The sequence below is a fragment of the Nyctibius grandis genome, chromosome 4, assembly GCF_013368605.1.
Source record: "Nyctibius grandis isolate bNycGra1 chromosome 4, bNycGra1.pri, whole genome shotgun sequence".
NCBI lineage: Eukaryota > Metazoa > Chordata > Aves > Nyctibiiformes > Nyctibiidae > Nyctibius > Nyctibius grandis.
This window is the reverse complement of record NC_090661.1, coordinates 32380476-32397701: the sequence shown is the minus strand read 5'-3', so window position 1 is coordinate 32397701 and position 17226 is coordinate 32380476. Positions and strand designations below refer to the sequence as shown.

The following is a 17226-nucleotide window of genomic DNA, read 5'->3' as shown; positions in this document are numbered from 1 at the left end:
ACTTGAGGGGGAGAAGATGTATATACTTTCCTTTCAGAGAAATTGATGGTGGAAGAGGAATGGTGAGGGACAGAAATCTTGGGTTTCATTACAGGCTATGAAGAGGAGCGTGTGGTAGTGGTCACTGGTACTTCTGCCTGTTTTGTCTTCCACCCTCAGCTTGACTTGTCCTTCACTATTCCTCTGAGGTTGTCTACCTACTGCCCTTAAATCCTTTTCAGTTTTCTGTCTATTTTCCTTCCATTCTCCCCATCAAAACAAGTCTGTATAGCTCTTTAGAAAGGGCTATGCAGTGTTCCCATTTCATACAGCTTATTGCACAAATGGTATTTGCTATGGCACTGTTGAAAAGCGTAGACAGAACATTAGGTTACATAATGGCACATGGTGTTTGTGTTTTTCCTTACTTTATTTGATTTGTGCGTGAGGTTGTTTCATTAGCCTGATCAGTTCTTAGGCTGAAGAGTGTTTGAAATTTGTAAAAACTTACAGCTGAAAATTCAGTAGTTTTGCAACAGCTACATGGATAGACTGCCTTTCTAAAGTTATTCTAGTTATATAGGTAGCAAAAACTACCGTTTCAGCAGTATCCTTGTAGCAGAATTACAAGGAAAGTAACTGTGATTATGCAAATGGCTGTGCAAATACAATAATACCCTAGATCATTTGAACCATTCTTGTTATGTGTGATGCAGTCAGCTTGCATTTTAACTATCCTTGTGTGTTCAGCTTTATACAAATAGCAGCTGTTTCAAAGGTGCTGTCTATGGCAAGTGAAGTTAAAAACATGCTGCCTTTGGAGGCAGAAAGTGCCCTGGTTTGATATTTAATTAGTGTGGAGCAAAGTACTCCATAGTTTTGAGAAGAGACTGCAGAAAGTACTAGTTGGCCTGGAAGCATCAGAAAGCCTTGATTTATAGACAATACTGTATTGTCAACGTGGTGCTGGTTCAGCAGCATTTCTCTGCACACATTTGGCAAATATTTAAAGGCTACATTTTATGTAATTGGTTCAGCCTTTGAAAATTATTAACTTATTTGTGTTAAAGGACATACACAGCAATGCAAGATTTTATCTTGGCAATCTCATGCTTTTGTCTTCTACCAGAAAGGATGTATTTGTGGATTATTTTTTTTAGCTCCTCAAAGGGTAGTGTACTAACTGCTTTGTAATCACTTCAGTACTGATGAGGTATGGGAAAGCATTTAATTTCCATGGCTTTATAAAGCTGGATTATAGAGGAGCTGTGGCAGACAATGTTTTGTTAGCCAGGGAAATAAATGGAACTTTTCATATAAAGTTATTTAAAAGTATGTGTTTCTTTTTAGCTTCAGTTTTTTTATATGTTGTGAAATCTGGGCAGAGGTAATACATGGTTTCTGGACTACCCAGCTAATCTGCAAATAAGGCTCTGCAAAACAGAATAAATGTTATTGACAGCCATTCTCTCTTATCATTTTGTAATCTTTTTGCTAATTAGCTTCCTTCCTTTTTTTTTTGTTAGCATGTCATAGTTATTTACATTAAAGGAGAAGTTGAATAGGCATTGTTAATACCTAATTGCAGCCAAGGATGTATGAATTGTAAATGGTAAATTCTTTAAAGCGTTCATAAACAAAATCTGGAGTCCTAATCTGTCTCCTCTATAGTTTCTGCAGGAAATGTATGCTGTGTATCTCCTTCAGCTGAGGAAATTAGCTCTCTACTTGTGCTTTATAAAACTGTCCACTAACCCAACTAAAAAGTATCACTAATCAGTTCAGAAGGAAAAAATTGTATTTAGGTGTGGAATCCAAATGTAAAAGTATTTCTTTCAGAAGGCAAACCAACAGTATCTAGAAAACTCTTCACCACCATATATGAAAACTCTTCACCTTCTTTACCGTGAGGGTGGTGAGACACTGGAACAGGCTGCCCAGAGAAGCTGTGGATGCCCCTTCCCTGGCAGTGTTCAAGGCCAGGTTGGACGAGGCTTTGAGCAACCTGGTCTAGAGGAAAGGTGTCCCTGCCTGTGGCAGGGGGGTTGGAACTAGATGATCTTTAAGGTCCCTTCCAACCCAAACCATTCTATGATTCTGTGGTATAACACAACTCTGCATTTTCGAGATGATGATCAAAAAGATTTAAAAGCATGTTTGTTAGAAGTATTAATTCTGTGTAATAACTACTCTAGTTTCAGTTACGAAAAGAGTTAAATATGAAATGATTAATGCTTTTATCTCCCTTTTTCTCTGTTCTAGGCATAAAAGAAGCATAAGCGATTGGATTATAACTGACATTTTGGAGTGCAAGTGATGTTAAAACAATTTGAATGTATTGGAGCATGGCTACTTCTTAAAATGCAAAAGTTGAAGGAAATTATTGCTTATCAAAACCTACTGAATATCTGAATTTTCTAGACATCCTGCATTTAGCTGTGTCCTTAAATGTCCATGATTAAGATCTCATGCAACCATTGTATATTTTGGACACTATTCTCCAAAAGAGAACTGACCATTTAAAAAGCAGAAATGACTGTGTTTTCTCTTGGAACTTACTAAAGTTGAACATACTGAAAGATCATGACCAGCCTGAAGCGGTCCCAGACCGAAAGGGCTGTTGCCACTGGCGTATCAGTCGGAACAGATGGCACCTCAAAAGTCCACTCGGATGACTTTTATATGAGGCGCTTTAGGTCACAGAATGGCAGCTTAGGATCCGCAGTCATGGCACCAGTTGGACCTCCTCGCAATGAAAGTTCCCATCACATTACCTCTACTCCTGGAGTCCCTAAAATGGGGGTCAGGGCAAGGATTGCTGATTGGCCTCCAAGGAAGGAGAACATCAAGGAAACAAGCAGATCTAGTCAAGACATTGAAACATCAAGTTGCCTTGATAGCATGTCTTCTAAAAGCAGTCCTGGGAGTCAGGGAAGCTCTGTTAACCTGAATGCTGGTGATTCTGTCATGTTGAAGAGCATCCAGAGCACACTTAAAAACAAGACCAGACAATCTGAGAATCTAGACTCCAGGTTTCTTACACCTGATGGCTATCCCAGTTCTCCAAGGAAAGCTCTTCGCAGAATAAGACAGCGCAGCAACAGCGACATTACCATAAGTGAGCTTGATGTGGATAGTTTCGATGAATGTATTTCACCCACTTTTAAATCTGGACCATCTCTGCACAGGGAGTATGGCAGCACATCTTCCATAGATAAGCAGGGAACTTCAGGGGAAAGTTTTTTTGACTTACTGAAGGGCTATAAAGATGAAAAGTCTGATCAGAGAAGCCCAGCCACAGCTAAGCTCAGTGAACTCCTGGTTGCCAGTGGAAGCAAGGGTTCAGGATTCTCTCTAGATGTGATAGATGGACCTATCACTCAAAGGGAAAACCTGAGACTCTTTAAGGAAAGGGAGAAGCCACTCAAAAGACGCTCAAAATCAGAGACAGGAGATTCATCCATTTTTCGTAAGCTGCGCAATGCCAAAGGTGAAGGGGAGCTTGGGAAATCTTCAGATCTTGAAGATAACAGGTCAGAAGATAGTGTCAAGCCTTGGACTTGTCCAAAGTGTTTTGCTCATTATGATGTACAGAGTATTTTATTTGATTTGAATGAAGCGGCAATCAACAGGCATAATGTTATTAAAAGAAGGAACACAACCACAGGTGCATCTGCTGCTGCTGTAGCATCACTTGTCTCTGGACCCTTGTCCCATTCTGCAAGTTTCAATTCTCCAATGGGCAGCACTGAAGACCTGAATTCAAAAGGAAGTCTCAATATGGACCAGGGGGATGATAAAAGCAATGAACTTGTGATGAGTTGTCCTTATTTTCGTAATGAGATTGGTGGGGAAGGGGAGAGGAAGATCAGCCTTTCCAAATCTAATTCAGGTTCCTTCAGTGGATGTGAAAGTGCCTCGTTTGAGTCAACTCTGAGTTCTCATTGCACGAATGCTGGAGTAGCAGTTCTGGAAATTCCCAAGGAGAATCTGATTTTACATTTAGACAGAGTGAAAAGATACATCGTTGAACATGTAGACCTTGGTGCATATTATTATCGAAAATTTTTCTATCAGAAAGGTAGGTATGTTTTATTTCTCCTTGTATTTTATTAATAATCTTTTGTTTTACCAACATACAAAAATCAGCTGATGTATAATAGTATTTGCAAGAATTATATATTTTTTTAATAATCAGTGCTTAAACATGGTATATTGTACTGATCAGGACATGCTATGTCTAATAGTCTTTCACAGTGTTGGAGTAAAAAAATGAGGGATTTTAGTATTGATATACATAACAGTTAGCAATGCCTACAAATTTACACGTATCTTGAAACACAGCTTTGGTATCCATGGGAGTGGGCAGGGTTTGGCAGTTCAGAGATTAAAAAAGAAAACAAAATTGTAAAATATGAGAACTTTCTTCCCTCCCCATCAAGAATTGATGTACTGAGGATTTAATGGAATGTGCAGCTTGGAAAGTTAGCTTTTACAATAATCTTTGGACATTTTAATATTTTAATCATCCATTTCAAAATGTGTTTGGGTTTTTATTTCTTTTAAGTCAATAATATCATATAAATAAAGATAAAAATGTGTCTTCCTCACTCACTATTTTCATTATAGGTATCATTCTAGAAAGAAAATTCTAATTTGTCAGATTCTGCAGAAAGAAACTATCACTGTATATACATAACTATGTGTACACACACATTCATATGCATGTTGCAATGACAATGTATCTGAAAAAACAGAGTGCAATTGTCTTATCATATGGTTCTACTGAAACCAAGAATTATAATTTCCATTGGAGGTATGCAGGCAAAAAAAAAAATCAGATCAAAGCTTTTTGACCTATAGAAACAAGCAAAACCCAAACACCACCCAGATACTCCCCTCACCAAAATGATGCTGGCACCATGAGATGCAGATCTCGCTGTCTGTTCTTCCTGGTTCTGAAAATGATCAAAAAGGAGTGTAGACCAATGTCGTTTAAAGAAAGAGTTCTTTCTGCAGAATTGTGTCCCTTGCTCTGGTATCACCTGATGGATAGAAGTGGTCTAATGACTGACCTTAAGAGTGCTTGTTCCTTAGCTACCAGTGATGAGGATTGGGTTTCATCTATTTAGTGAAAGCAGCTCAAAAGGGCTTGTTTCCAGCAGATTAAAGCTGGAAAACAGGGATGCCTGGTTAAAATAAGTGGATGGCCACTTCAGGAAAAACTTCAACTTGTTAACTGTGTGTTACAGCTAATAATATCATCTCACATTTTTCCCTTGCCTCGAAATATATCCATCTCTTGCTTCTTCTTCCCTGCGTTGTCCCTTGGTTGGGTGGCTCTTGTCACCCTTTCCATAGTCTCCTCTTTCTGCAGTCTTTCTATGGCTGACAGGTAGCCTTTGCTGCATGGTTTTTAAGAGTGCTGATCCACATCCTTTGGAGAGAAAGGAGTGAGGAAAAAACTGTTTCCTGACAACAATAAGCCAGATGTGCAGTGTAGGATGAGGTATGTTTGGAGGGGAGAGCCTGAGATTAGAGACCTTTGCCTGCGATTACCTTCCTATCTGTCTCCCTCTGGAACAATATGATTCCTTTTCACTCTGGTGAGTTTTGCAATCAGCAACTAAAGGTGCAGTTTTATGTTACAGCTGACCTGATTTAACAGCATTTTAGCACTAAAAGGGGAAGACTTTATTCCTCCCCCTTCCTTGTGCCAGTTCTCTTGTTTTCAGAAAACAAGAGAAGCCAGTTCAGTTTACTAACCAAGCAGAAATCTTGCCATCACAGTAAATTTGCTTTTTATTGCTTGATTATTTCTCTCCAGTTTTAGTGAGTCAAATCAGCTTTCCTTGCAGTCAGAGAAGTGCCAAAGCTTAGTGCCAGGTAAGCAATGAGAGTGAACAGAGAAGAGGAAGGAGGTGTGAGTGGGATTTCAGCCCTTAGGCAACAGCAATTTATTAGTTTGGCTTATCCTTAAGGGAAACCACACCCTCATGCTACTACAATGCCAGTCACCATTATATCTCCATTTCTTTCTAGTCGTAATTAATATGAATTAGATAAAATCGAGGTAACCTAACCCTAAGGGTATTAGTGAGGACTAACAAGATGTAAAAGTGTCAGTACGTGTACAGAGTGGGCTTGGAGGGAGAGAAAAAGGCGTGATTTTTTCATTAAGCCCTCAAACTGGATTTTAAATTCACTGTGCTTGTGTTCAGTCCAGCAGGCCCAAGCCAGGGGTGTTATTGCCACCAGAGATTTTTGTCTGAAAGGAGGTGTACTTCAGAAGCCTCCTCAGATATGCCCAAACCCCACAGCTGTACAAGTACCAAACAGGTTTTGTTGGCCACCCAGCATATTGTCTTTCCCCAAGTAACCTTTAGACTAATCTGAAAGAGACGGGATAGTGATAAAACTTAAAGCAGCATAGTAGGAAAAAAAAAATCAAGGAAGTCAGTTGTAACTGAAAGTTTTTATAACATGAAGCAAGTAATAATGCAGAAACTTCCTTGTTTGAAGAGGAGGTTGGATGCTATGAATGGAATAGGCAGTGACGAAAGACAGTTTCAGTGGGATCAGCTAGTCAAGTGAGCAGGCCTTGGCTAATTTCATAGTCTTAAAAGCATGAAGCAAAGAATTCTGATTCAGCAACGGTAACTTTTAAAGATCTCAAACCAGGAATATTTCACAGAATTGGAGAACTACTGCAGTAATCCTAGAGCTTGTAAAGAATAAAAAGTGCTGACCCAGAGAATTGTAATCCTTTAGTTTGTTTTCATTCCAACTTGAAATAACAAAGCAGATGGTTTGGAACTGTATCAACAAAGAACTGTCAGTTAAAAATCATTAATGATGGCAGTCAGCATGATTTAATGAAAAATATATCTTGTCGCAAAAAAACCCCACACTGTTAATCTTTTCTGTCTTAGGAAAAAAGAAAAAGAATGAAAGCCATTGCATTGATATAGTCCATTTTAATTTCTCAAAGGTAATTTGGTGAGGTATTGGTGACTTGGATGAAATCTTTAATTATATGGAAGTAATAGCTCATTCTTTACAGGTATTGTTACTTGGATGATAGATGCAACTCAAATTTTAGCAGTGTATGGGGGAGGTATCAGCGAGCTGGAGTATTACTAACATCGTCCAAATTAATTAAAATATCTTAATCTAGTTAGTGTAAAATATTTGCATGTAACATTTATGTCTGAGTCTTGTATAAGTTCATCGATGAACCCAAATGGATGAGCATTTGTATGAAAAGGAAATACTAAGGTTAAATCAACATATTATTTGACCCTTTACAGAGCAGTGGTATAACTATTGATAAATAATATCTGGACCTGGTTTCCAGACTTCAAAATGTGAAAATACTGGTGGAGACAGTTTAGTGGAGGTTAGAAAAATGGTACAGATATTGGGAAAAGAACTTTATAACAGCAGTTCCCAAGGTTGGATTCAGCTCCTCTACTTTATATCTCAGCTAATTGTGCAGACTCTCTTTCTACTCAGTGGAGAGAAATGAACCTAACTGGATGATAGAAATTGCAGTCGTACTTCCCTCAGTTCAGTATGGAAGGCTTATACACAACTAACTCACATGGAGATGTTTATACTTACAGGAGATGAATGCTACTCTAATGTTGCAAAAGATGTATTTTCAAGGTGACTATTTAAAGGTGTATTTGATAGGGGGACTTGTAATTAGAAGTCTTCAGTCTAGACATTTATAAGCACTGAGGTATGTGGTAATGATAGTGCTAAAAAAAGAGAGGAGGGGGAAGCCAGCACAAGAACAAATTTGTGAGAGCTGCACAGATTTGACCTTGAAATAAGATTAAGCTTTGAACAAAAAGGATAACTATGCATGGGAAAAACTTATTAAAGGAAGTTATTAATTGTTTGAATTTTACATGGCAGTCATGGTTTTTTGTATTATGTTTTCCCTTCTTCACTTAACTTCAGTGCGTCGGAAGACAATTTCTGATCTGTTTAAGATAACGGGGTCTTTTCTGGCATCTCTGTTTCTTAATCTGATAGAGTCCCTCCTTTTAAGATGCCTCTTTATTGGAGGGGTTTGCAGTTCATGTAGATGTAGTAGGTACTGGACAGAGTAAGGCTGGCTTCAGTTCAGTGGCAGCATGCTTTCTCATTTGTGCCTTAATGTGTATGTGCTTTCAGCTCTTGCTGCTTGGTTGTATCTGAGGGCAACTCTGTAATCTGGACCCTCTGGAATGAAATCAGAATACTGGCTGAAATACATAAATGAGATTATTAATAACAATAAAAATGTTTTGAAGTGTGCTGGTACTGGGCAAAATTAAAACAATCTGTGATTATTGAAATAAACTATTTTCTCTCTGAACATGGTGCTTTTAGAATTAATCAGAAGAAGAACAGGTTGGACTCGTTTGGGTTTTTTTTCTTTTCTAAACAGTGGCACCAAATATAAGGGCAGGGGGAGGGAAGGGAAGATTTCAAAAAGCTACCTGACTGTTGTTTTGGGGCTGCTTTCTGGACTATTTTCTCCTTGTAGCATTCTGACATTTTCGTTTGTCCTATCATTGTGATGAGTATAAAACCTTGCAACTAATCTTCTAAGAAAATACATGTTAAGACAACTGGTAAACTTCAGTTTTGAGAAAAAGCGAATCTTTTGACAGAAAGGAGGAAAAAGTTGTTCAGACCTTCTTACTGAAATGTAAGAAAATATGTAATTTTGTGTGAGAAAGTGAGATTCTTAATTAAATACATAACTTTCTACCCTCCACAATTCATTTTGTGCTGTTGAGCGCAATGCTTCAGTTTATTTTAAAAAAAAAAAAAAAGAGTAGCAGAACCCTTGAACTCACTGCTTCTGGATGTAAAATTACAGTTCCCAGAGAAGGGAAGAGTTGTCTTAGGTCAACCCAAAACTTCTAGTCCTACCTTCTGGCAAAGGCCAGAACAGATACCGAAGGAAGACTAAGAAGAATACGGCAAAGGCGTAGGGATGCTTTCTGGGTGCACTTTGCCAGCCTCTGGAGATGCATAGATATGGACTACTTAATCTGGTGATAGTATCACTTGTATTTAGTAGTCTTTAGACTTGTCTTCCAGTCATTTATCCAGTTGTCTGTTACCCTGAATAAACTTCTAGCATTCACACTACTCCTGCAGCCGCAAGGAGTTCTGCAGCTTGACTGTATTGGTCATAAAGAGCCCATTTTTACTGGCTTTGTCTACTGCCTTCCAGAATGAAAAATAGGGTCATCAGATTGAACAGTCTCACTGCTATGTGAAAAAGTTTGGTTTTCTCGCCTTTCCTTGCTATGTGTTATTTTATAAACCTCAACCATATTATTCCTCTCAGTCATGTTTTGTTGCCCTCCTCTGAACCTTTTCCAGTTGAGATCAGGGCACAGTATTTAAGACACAAGCAAACCGCAGATTTATGTAGTATTGTAATGTTTTCTGGTTCCGAATGTCTGGCCGTAACTTATCATTGAGACTTGAATTTCTTTCCCATACATGGGTAAAAGCTTTGCGTATCTATTCTGGATGAAGTTTTATAAATGTTTGTACACTTGGGTAACAGGTTAATTATTAGCAACAAAGTATTTTTCAAGGAGAGCCATGCTTATGTAGCCTATCTGTAGCTTGATATTAAAAGACTTATTTATTATCAATAATAAAGCCACAGGGATGGAAAAATTTGTTTCGATCAGCTTGTCTAAGTGCTGCTTAGAAAAGAGAGCATATCGCTCCGGAGGAGCAGTGTATTCTCTCTGTCGCCCCAGCTGTGTCTGGAAATTACGGTTCTGGTGGAAAGAACCAAGAGCATCCATTTAGCTTCGGTCACCATCAGGCAGTAGTCGCAACGTCGTTACCTTTGAGGACAAATTTGAGTGACTGGTTTAGAATGAAAGACTTGACTGAGAAGTGAATAGTTTCCTGAGCTGGTTTTATAATGAGTGAGCTGTTGGTCAGCTTTCCTTTAACTGTTGGCAGCCAGTAAAAAACCCCTTTGCTCTAATGCTTTAAATAGCTGCGTATTCTATCCCCAAATCGTTACCTTTCAAGTATGTGGCTAGACTTAGAGAAAATTTATGGTTAACAGTCTAGTCATGAGCAACAGTCTGAAGACATTATAGGACTGAGCTCTAAAAATGCTGCCCTCTTGCTTCCAGAGAACTGTTGGGCAGAGTTTTCCAGTGCTGTAAACGTTGCAGTAGGATGAGAGGAAAATGCTTGATGCAGAATTTTGTTCTGAAGCGAGATGTTTGGGATTTTTACTTTTAGTCTGATCACACAAAATATATCAATTGAACGTGATATCCAAAAGCAAACAGGATAAAAGCATAAAAGAACCTCCTCGCTCAAAATCAAGTGCATTTACTTGGATTTCCTTTGCAAGGGAAACTCATAAATATCTGCCAGGAAGATGAGTGTTTTCACTTACGTTCTTTCACTGGAAGTGTCTTTTGAATTATATGATAAATATTTAACTATTTTAAGAGTAAGTACAATCTGTTCTAATGACCAGGTACAAGCAATTAATTATTTCTTTTGGGCATGGATTTATAAATATGGCTGTTGCTAGTTGTCTCCTCAATGTCTTTTAATTGAATAATTTTTCAACAGTAGTTTAAATGAAATACTGTCAAGCTTGAGAAGTGTTGCTTTCAATAAGGTTCTGTGTGGGGTGGAGGAAAAAGCTGTCTTCTGTGCTATTCATGCTTGGCATAAAATTCTTGACTTATAGTTGTGAAGTAGCTCTTGTTTTTACAATAAAACTCCTAATTAACTACCTTTAGGTTGGATATTGAACTTTGTGCACTTAAATTCTGCTACTGCTTTTCCTGCTACAGGAAAGAGAAGATGATTGGATGAATGGCAATTCAGGATGTAGTGGAAAATCAGGTGGAGATGCAAGAAACTGTGCCACAGGGGAAAGTAGTCAGATACTGGGATATATACTGTAGCTTGCAGAATAGAGGCAAGATAGAGGAGGAGAAAGAGAATAAAGACGAAGGTAAAGAATGAATGAACGACCCTGTAGTAAATGTGAATAGAGGGGAGGGCAATGTGAATAGAAGGGAGGACTGAGAAGATGCATAGGAGAGCGAGAAAGACAACTGCCCAGTGTAGAGCAAAGGGAAAGAGGATAAGACATTTCCTATTTGCAGAGTATAAAAGAGGATAAGACATTTCCTATTAGCAGAGTATAAAATTCCATGCTGCTTTGTGCATTTTTCCAAATAAATAGGAGCTAGATAAAAACCTTAATCAAATGATACAGAATTGTGTGTGTGTTTTCGTGTAGCTTCAAACGTTCCTTTTGCCAGCCTTCCTAAATGTGTTTTCAAGATGTAGAATAATTTCCTCTGAGAAAACTCTCTCTCTGAATTGCAGGCTAGACTGGTTACAAGATACACAAATTTTATCATCTATGCAGTTGTCAGTACAGAAAACTAATGTAATTTTTGGACCCTTCTAATATGCATTACCAACGTATCTTTTTTTTCTTTAAAACATTCTATTGTATAAGCAAAGGTACATCAATGTTTTTAAGTTACTAAGCAGCTTAGTGTGGAGATGGCCCAGGTGTCTCATGTTTTGGAAGCTGCATAATCTGCTGATAGAAAATTGATCTCACGTTTCAATGTGCTGCTTCTGCGTTGATCATCTCTCCGTAAACTGCTTGGTGAGCAATAAACATCCCGAAAAAAGCAACTTACTTAATGGAGGAAGAAGAAAAGCTAGGGTGCTAATAAGATGGTTTGGGTTTTTAAACAAGAGAAGATCTCTGTGGCATTTACAGGGCTCGTATCAGTGGAGTACTGTAAAGATTTAATTAGGCTTATGTGGATGGTCTAATTTATTCATAATTTCCCCACTCATGACTAATTCAGTCACCCAAAAGTTATGCCAATATTTACAGGATATTCCACAAGATATTAAAAGAATTTTGAATCTTAATTACCTCTGTGCAGAGTACTGGCTTCTGATGACTTGCAGAGGAATTTGGTAGAAAGCAAGCTTTATAATGCTGCGAGCATGTTTCTTTAATGTCTTGCATGCTCTGAAATCTTAAGTGGAAAACACTGAGGAAAGGGTAATAAAATACCAGATACTGGGGAACAGAATAGAGCCCAGAAGAGCTTAAAGGGGTGGACAGCTGTGTAAAGATGAAGGTGTGACTCTAGGCACAAGTGAGTTCATAAGGAGAGAGCACCTACCTGAAAAGCATTTAGGTGTTGGAGGAAAGCTAGCAAGAACCAGGAAGTATAATTTTAAAAGAATAGAATAATAAAGGAGGCACTCCAATTTTTAACACCACAAGTGATTATTCACTGGAAAAATGACTGCTGTTCACTTTGGATGGAGTGTATTTCAGTATCTATTTTTAGTATCTTTAAAGACACAGTTCTTGATGAAGACATTAAAATATTTTACATTTTATCTATAGCAGAATAGCTCATATTAGACTGCTCTTTAAGTTCTTGTTTTAAAGTTCTGGTTGTTTTAAGAGTGACAAGTAATCTGTATATACTAGTTCAGGCAGTGTGGTTATGTTTCCTTTCAGGGCAGTTACATCCACTGAATTTCACATTTCTTCTTTGAATTGTTGAATTTTCAGACAGCTCTAACTCTCTGGTTTTGTGCATGTATAAATTCATTCATATATGCAGATATGCAGCATACGGAAAGTGATGACATAGGACTTAATTTTCTTGTACCGTGCTTGACTTTTATTTTTTGAGGGTTTCTCTTAAATTTTCTTTTCAGGTATTGTATGCTTAAATTCAGTTGTTTTCACTTGAGATGTGTGCAAGTGTTGCTGCATTCGTGGTGGTGTACCTGTATCAGTCAGGATAGTTCATAACTCTCAGAAGGCTCAATAGAAGAGCCTTCAACACCAGTCTCTTAAATTGTTGAGCTTTAATTTTTGTAAATGCACTTGTCTAATATTTTTTCCTGTAAAGTTTGCCTTTACATATGTATAGTTAAATATAAAAATGTATCTCAATCTGCTGTTCAGCTAGTGAGCAATTTCTTCAGCCATGTATTCTCTCTGCAGCCTTCCCAACTAGGCTAGTTTTAGACTCAACTCTTAGCACTTTAAATTTACTTTTAGGGGTTTTTGACACTTCACTGTTAAATATTTATGGTAGTCACTTTGTTTCTTGCGCTTTATTCTGTTTTTCAATGGTACTGTGCTTTTTTTTTTTTACTATGAATAAGTCTTTAACTTCTTTTCCATGTTCATCAGTTTTTCCCCTTTTATAAGAGTTAACTTGTTTAAATGACCTTTTTTTTTGGTTTTTTTTTCCATAGAAAAATAAATAAGTTACATGCTTTGCTAAGTACAATTGTTTACTGCTCTCTTTTTAACGTAGAGTGGTGAGTTTCCCACTTCAGTGCATTTGGCTTCCTTGGTTTTATTTTTAAGGGGGTGAAGTTGGTTGTACTTATTTAGCTAAATGTAAATGAAACAGATTTCGATACAAGAGCCAATATAAGAGGTATATCCTGTTTTAAGCCTGTTTAAGCAGAGACACAATGTTGAATTTCAGCCTTCTTGTATAAATGGAGCTTGTTACAGAACTGAAGCACGAGAATGAAATCCTGATACTGCTGAAGTCATGCTCTTATTGACTCTAGTGGAGCTGGCAATTTATTTCAAATATAACAACTAAGCATGCAAATATAGTTGAAGTGTAAGAAGTAAGATGGACTTTTATTTGTGAGTTCTGTTTTTGTTTTGTATGCAAGAACACTGGAACTATTTTGGGGCAGATGAGAACCTGGGTCCAGTAGCTGTGAGTATAAGAAGAGAGAAGCCAGATGAAATAAAAGAAAATGGACCTCAATACAACTACCGCATTATATTCAGAACCAGTGAGGTAAGCACTTCAGGAATGAAAGTAAAAGAAGCTAGAAGTGACCAGGCAAAACCAGGTGGTATATGTGGGGTTTGTGTGCTTTTCAGCATTGATAATGGATTTCTGTCTCCACTACATACGTATAATCCAGGAATCTCCTGGCAAAGTTATGCCGGATGTTTATATTACACAGAATACAAGTAAGTGTACAAGTGATTGAGTTATTCCATAACATCCAATACAGAGGAATCTGTGAAGGTTGTTTTGGTTAAAGCTTGAGAGACTTACAGGAGCTATATTAGCTAGAAGCAAGCAAAGAGGAGGAAAATTACTTCCTCCACTTTTATATGTGAAAGTGAGTAGACCTGAGAAGCATACTTTTATACTTTGAAATGCTCTGCTAGAAATACTACTACTAATATTTTCCAAGTATTAGTCTCCTTTAAAACTTAAATCTGTTGAATTGTTTGAAATACTTTGGCTGCCGTTAGCTATCACTGAGTGACATTTTGCATATCAGTGTGTATTTCACACAGAGTAAGTTACTTTGTGTCCTCAGTCTCTTGAGAATTGGAAAAATTCTGCTCTTGCTAATCAACCTTTTCTCAGTGCATAATTCAATATATAAGCTATTTTTATTTTGTGTGCTTAGCTTATGACGTTAAGAGGCTCTGTGCTGGAAGATGCTATCCCTTCAACTGCAAAGCATTGCACAGCCAGGGGGCTTCCCCTAAAAGAAGTGCTGGAGTATGTGGTTCCTGAACTGAATATCCATTGCCTAAGGCTGGCCTTCAACACTCCAAAAGTCACAGAACAGCTTATGAAGCTGGATGAACAAGGGGTAAGTGCAGAGTTATAGAATGAGACAAATTGTCTTAAACTGTCAGATTCCTGCCATGAATTGCAAAATTACCTTTTAGCTTTACGTGATTAGGATCAGTCTATTAAAATGCCTCATTTAAACTGAAGTTTGTCATCTGTAGGGAGAGTTATGTTTCATGTCTTTCCTCCAAGTTTTGCAGAATATTTGGTAGGTATGAAATCAAGTTCATTGCTCTAAGTAGTCTAAAGTTTTAGATTAATGTTATGGGAATTATCCATTTTAATTTACTTTGAAAGAGACTAAGTGATAGTTTTTCAAAGACTGTGGGGAGGAGGGAGCTCTCTTTTGGTTTTCTCGTTGCTATTATAATGAGAATAGAATCTCCCATGTTACTAAACATTTTGTTATAATGTTGTATTGACACAGCCATTACCAGGGTGCTGCCTGTCTCTTTTTTTTTCTTTCTTTTTTTTTTTTTTTCTTCCCCTGAAACAAACTACATGGCAAAATATTCTAAGCCTCTTCTTCATACAAGTGGTTTTCAATTAGGTGATAGTCCCCTGGTCTCTTAAAGGTGGAACCGAGGCTCATTAGCTATATAGATTAGACTTAGCAAAATGAAAGTCCATGAGTAAAGTGAATTTTATGATTAAAAACTTTGACAGTAACATTTAACAGCTCTGACTACAGAGACTGTGTCTTTTTCCTGGTCCTTTTTGGTTCTTATGATCAGCCTTTCCTGCACAGAATTAACATCTATGTTAGTATTTCTTCTTGCTGTCAGCCTAACATTGCCATCATAAAATTGAAAAAGGTCTAATCATTATCTGCCCCACAAGGCAGAGAATATAGCTATTCTAAATAGGGTTATAAGTGACTATCATGAAAATTTTGTCAATCTTCTTGTAGTTTGGTTATTAAAAGGGACAAGATAGAGAATCCCCAAATAATACCTACCAGAAGCAAACCACTTTGTCCTCTAGTTAGTTTCAGAACCTCGTCTATTTCACTAAGAACAGGATACAAGAGGATGAAGAAATGGGTAGCTGTGGCTATTGCAGAGCATCCAGTCTAACACTGGAGTGGTTATGTGTGGTCAGCCCAAGGCAGGTGCAGCCCAGGGTTGTCACTGACAGTCACCAACAGTGGCTGCCTGGCTAAGAATATGAGAACGGGACGAGCATGGAGTGATACTTTCCTAGCTCCTGATAGCTTGTGGGCTTTTATAGGGCTCTCTATCCTACCCCTATGCTTTACCAGTTTGAGTCCTAGTTTAGTTAGTTATTTCTCATGTAGAAGTTGTTCTGTACTTCTGATCATGCTTTTGCCCTCTCTGTGGAGTTTTTCCTGTTTCCCTCCTCCTCTCCCACATCGATTTTAAAACAGTGAAGTTTTGAAAATCAGGAAAAATTTTGGTTTAGTATGCTTTCTTATCTCTTTCCTCTCTAGTAATTACTGATATTTTATTTGCTTTATGGTTACTACTGAACACTAAAAGTATCTTTTCATGAACACCTAAGACCCTGTTCCTTATGGGTGTAAGTCAGAGCTCGTTGCTGCAGATACAAAGTTGGGTATCTTTGTACCACATGGATCACTTCAAGCTTTACTTGTGCTGGGATTCATCTGCCATTCTTTTGCCCAGTTATCCACTATCATAAGTTCCTTTGGTAACTGTCATAGCCGGTCTTAAACTCCCATACTGTAGAGTAATCACTCAGTAATGTTAGCAAACTTCATTACCTTACTATTCATCACCTCTGTCAGATTGTTGAATACTGTTATGTCCAATGCAGATCCCTGCCTTACTCTACTGATCATTTTCTTCAGCTCCTTTTTTTGTCTTTCAGCCAGTTATATGTCTAAGTGAGTTCATTTTTCTCTACCCTGACTATTTAGGGTTTTTAAGACTTTTTGAAGAAAAAGCTTTGTTAAATGTCCCTTGAAAAGTCAAGTACACTCTGTATCAGCTGTATCTCCTCCATGTACTTATTGATTCCTGCAGAGAACAACACTGCGATGAGCCAGCAAACATGTAAGGTTGAGGGGAGATGGGTTTACTGTATAGCCTGCTAAAAGAAGGACGGAATCTTCAGATGCTTACGCTGCTCAGTATAACTATTCTCTTTCACATGATGAGATCATAGTAAGTTGGAGGCCTGAGTGTTTTCTTTAGATGATCGGAGCAGTGGTTCCAAATATGCACATATTCAGTGTTTATGATTTGTTACCTGAGCCTAAACCTAACCTGCCCTTTATCCAGAATCAAGTTTGTCAGGCACTTGAAGACTCAAGTCTATCTTTCAATCTCTTTCCAAAGTTTTCTGTTTCAGCGATGGAGAAAATGGAATGCAATTCAACATGGCTTCTTAAGTGAGCCTTTGGACTCAAGGATCAGTACCTTTCAGATATGCCCATCAAGAACCTGCAGTCTCAGTAGTGTTGATGGGAAAATTTTCACAAAGAAAAAAAATGTAGCAAAAAGTTCTATTTAAAAAAAAATAAATTCCAGAATTATTTCTAGTAAATACCTAATTTGAAAAGTAATTTAGC

The 17226-nt window shown here is 37.7% G+C and overlaps 1 protein-coding gene across 5 annotated transcripts in view; it reads left to right on the top strand.

Annotated features, from left to right (window-relative positions):
- Positions 1–17226, top strand: part of SIPA1L1 (signal induced proliferation associated 1 like 1) — a 241315-nt gene that overhangs the window by 156569 nt on the left and 67520 nt on the right. For all 5 annotated transcript variants that reach the window (XM_068399040.1, XM_068399041.1, XM_068399036.1 and 2 more), the window contains 3 exons: positions 2242–4060; positions 13741–13871; positions 14503–14691. In XM_068399040.1, coding sequence (XP_068255141.1) covers positions 2563–4060; positions 13741–13871; positions 14503–14691 — 1818 coding nt within the window. In that variant the 5' untranslated portion in view covers positions 2242–2562. The remainder of the gene's footprint in view (positions 1–2241; positions 4061–13740; positions 13872–14502; positions 14692–17226) is intronic.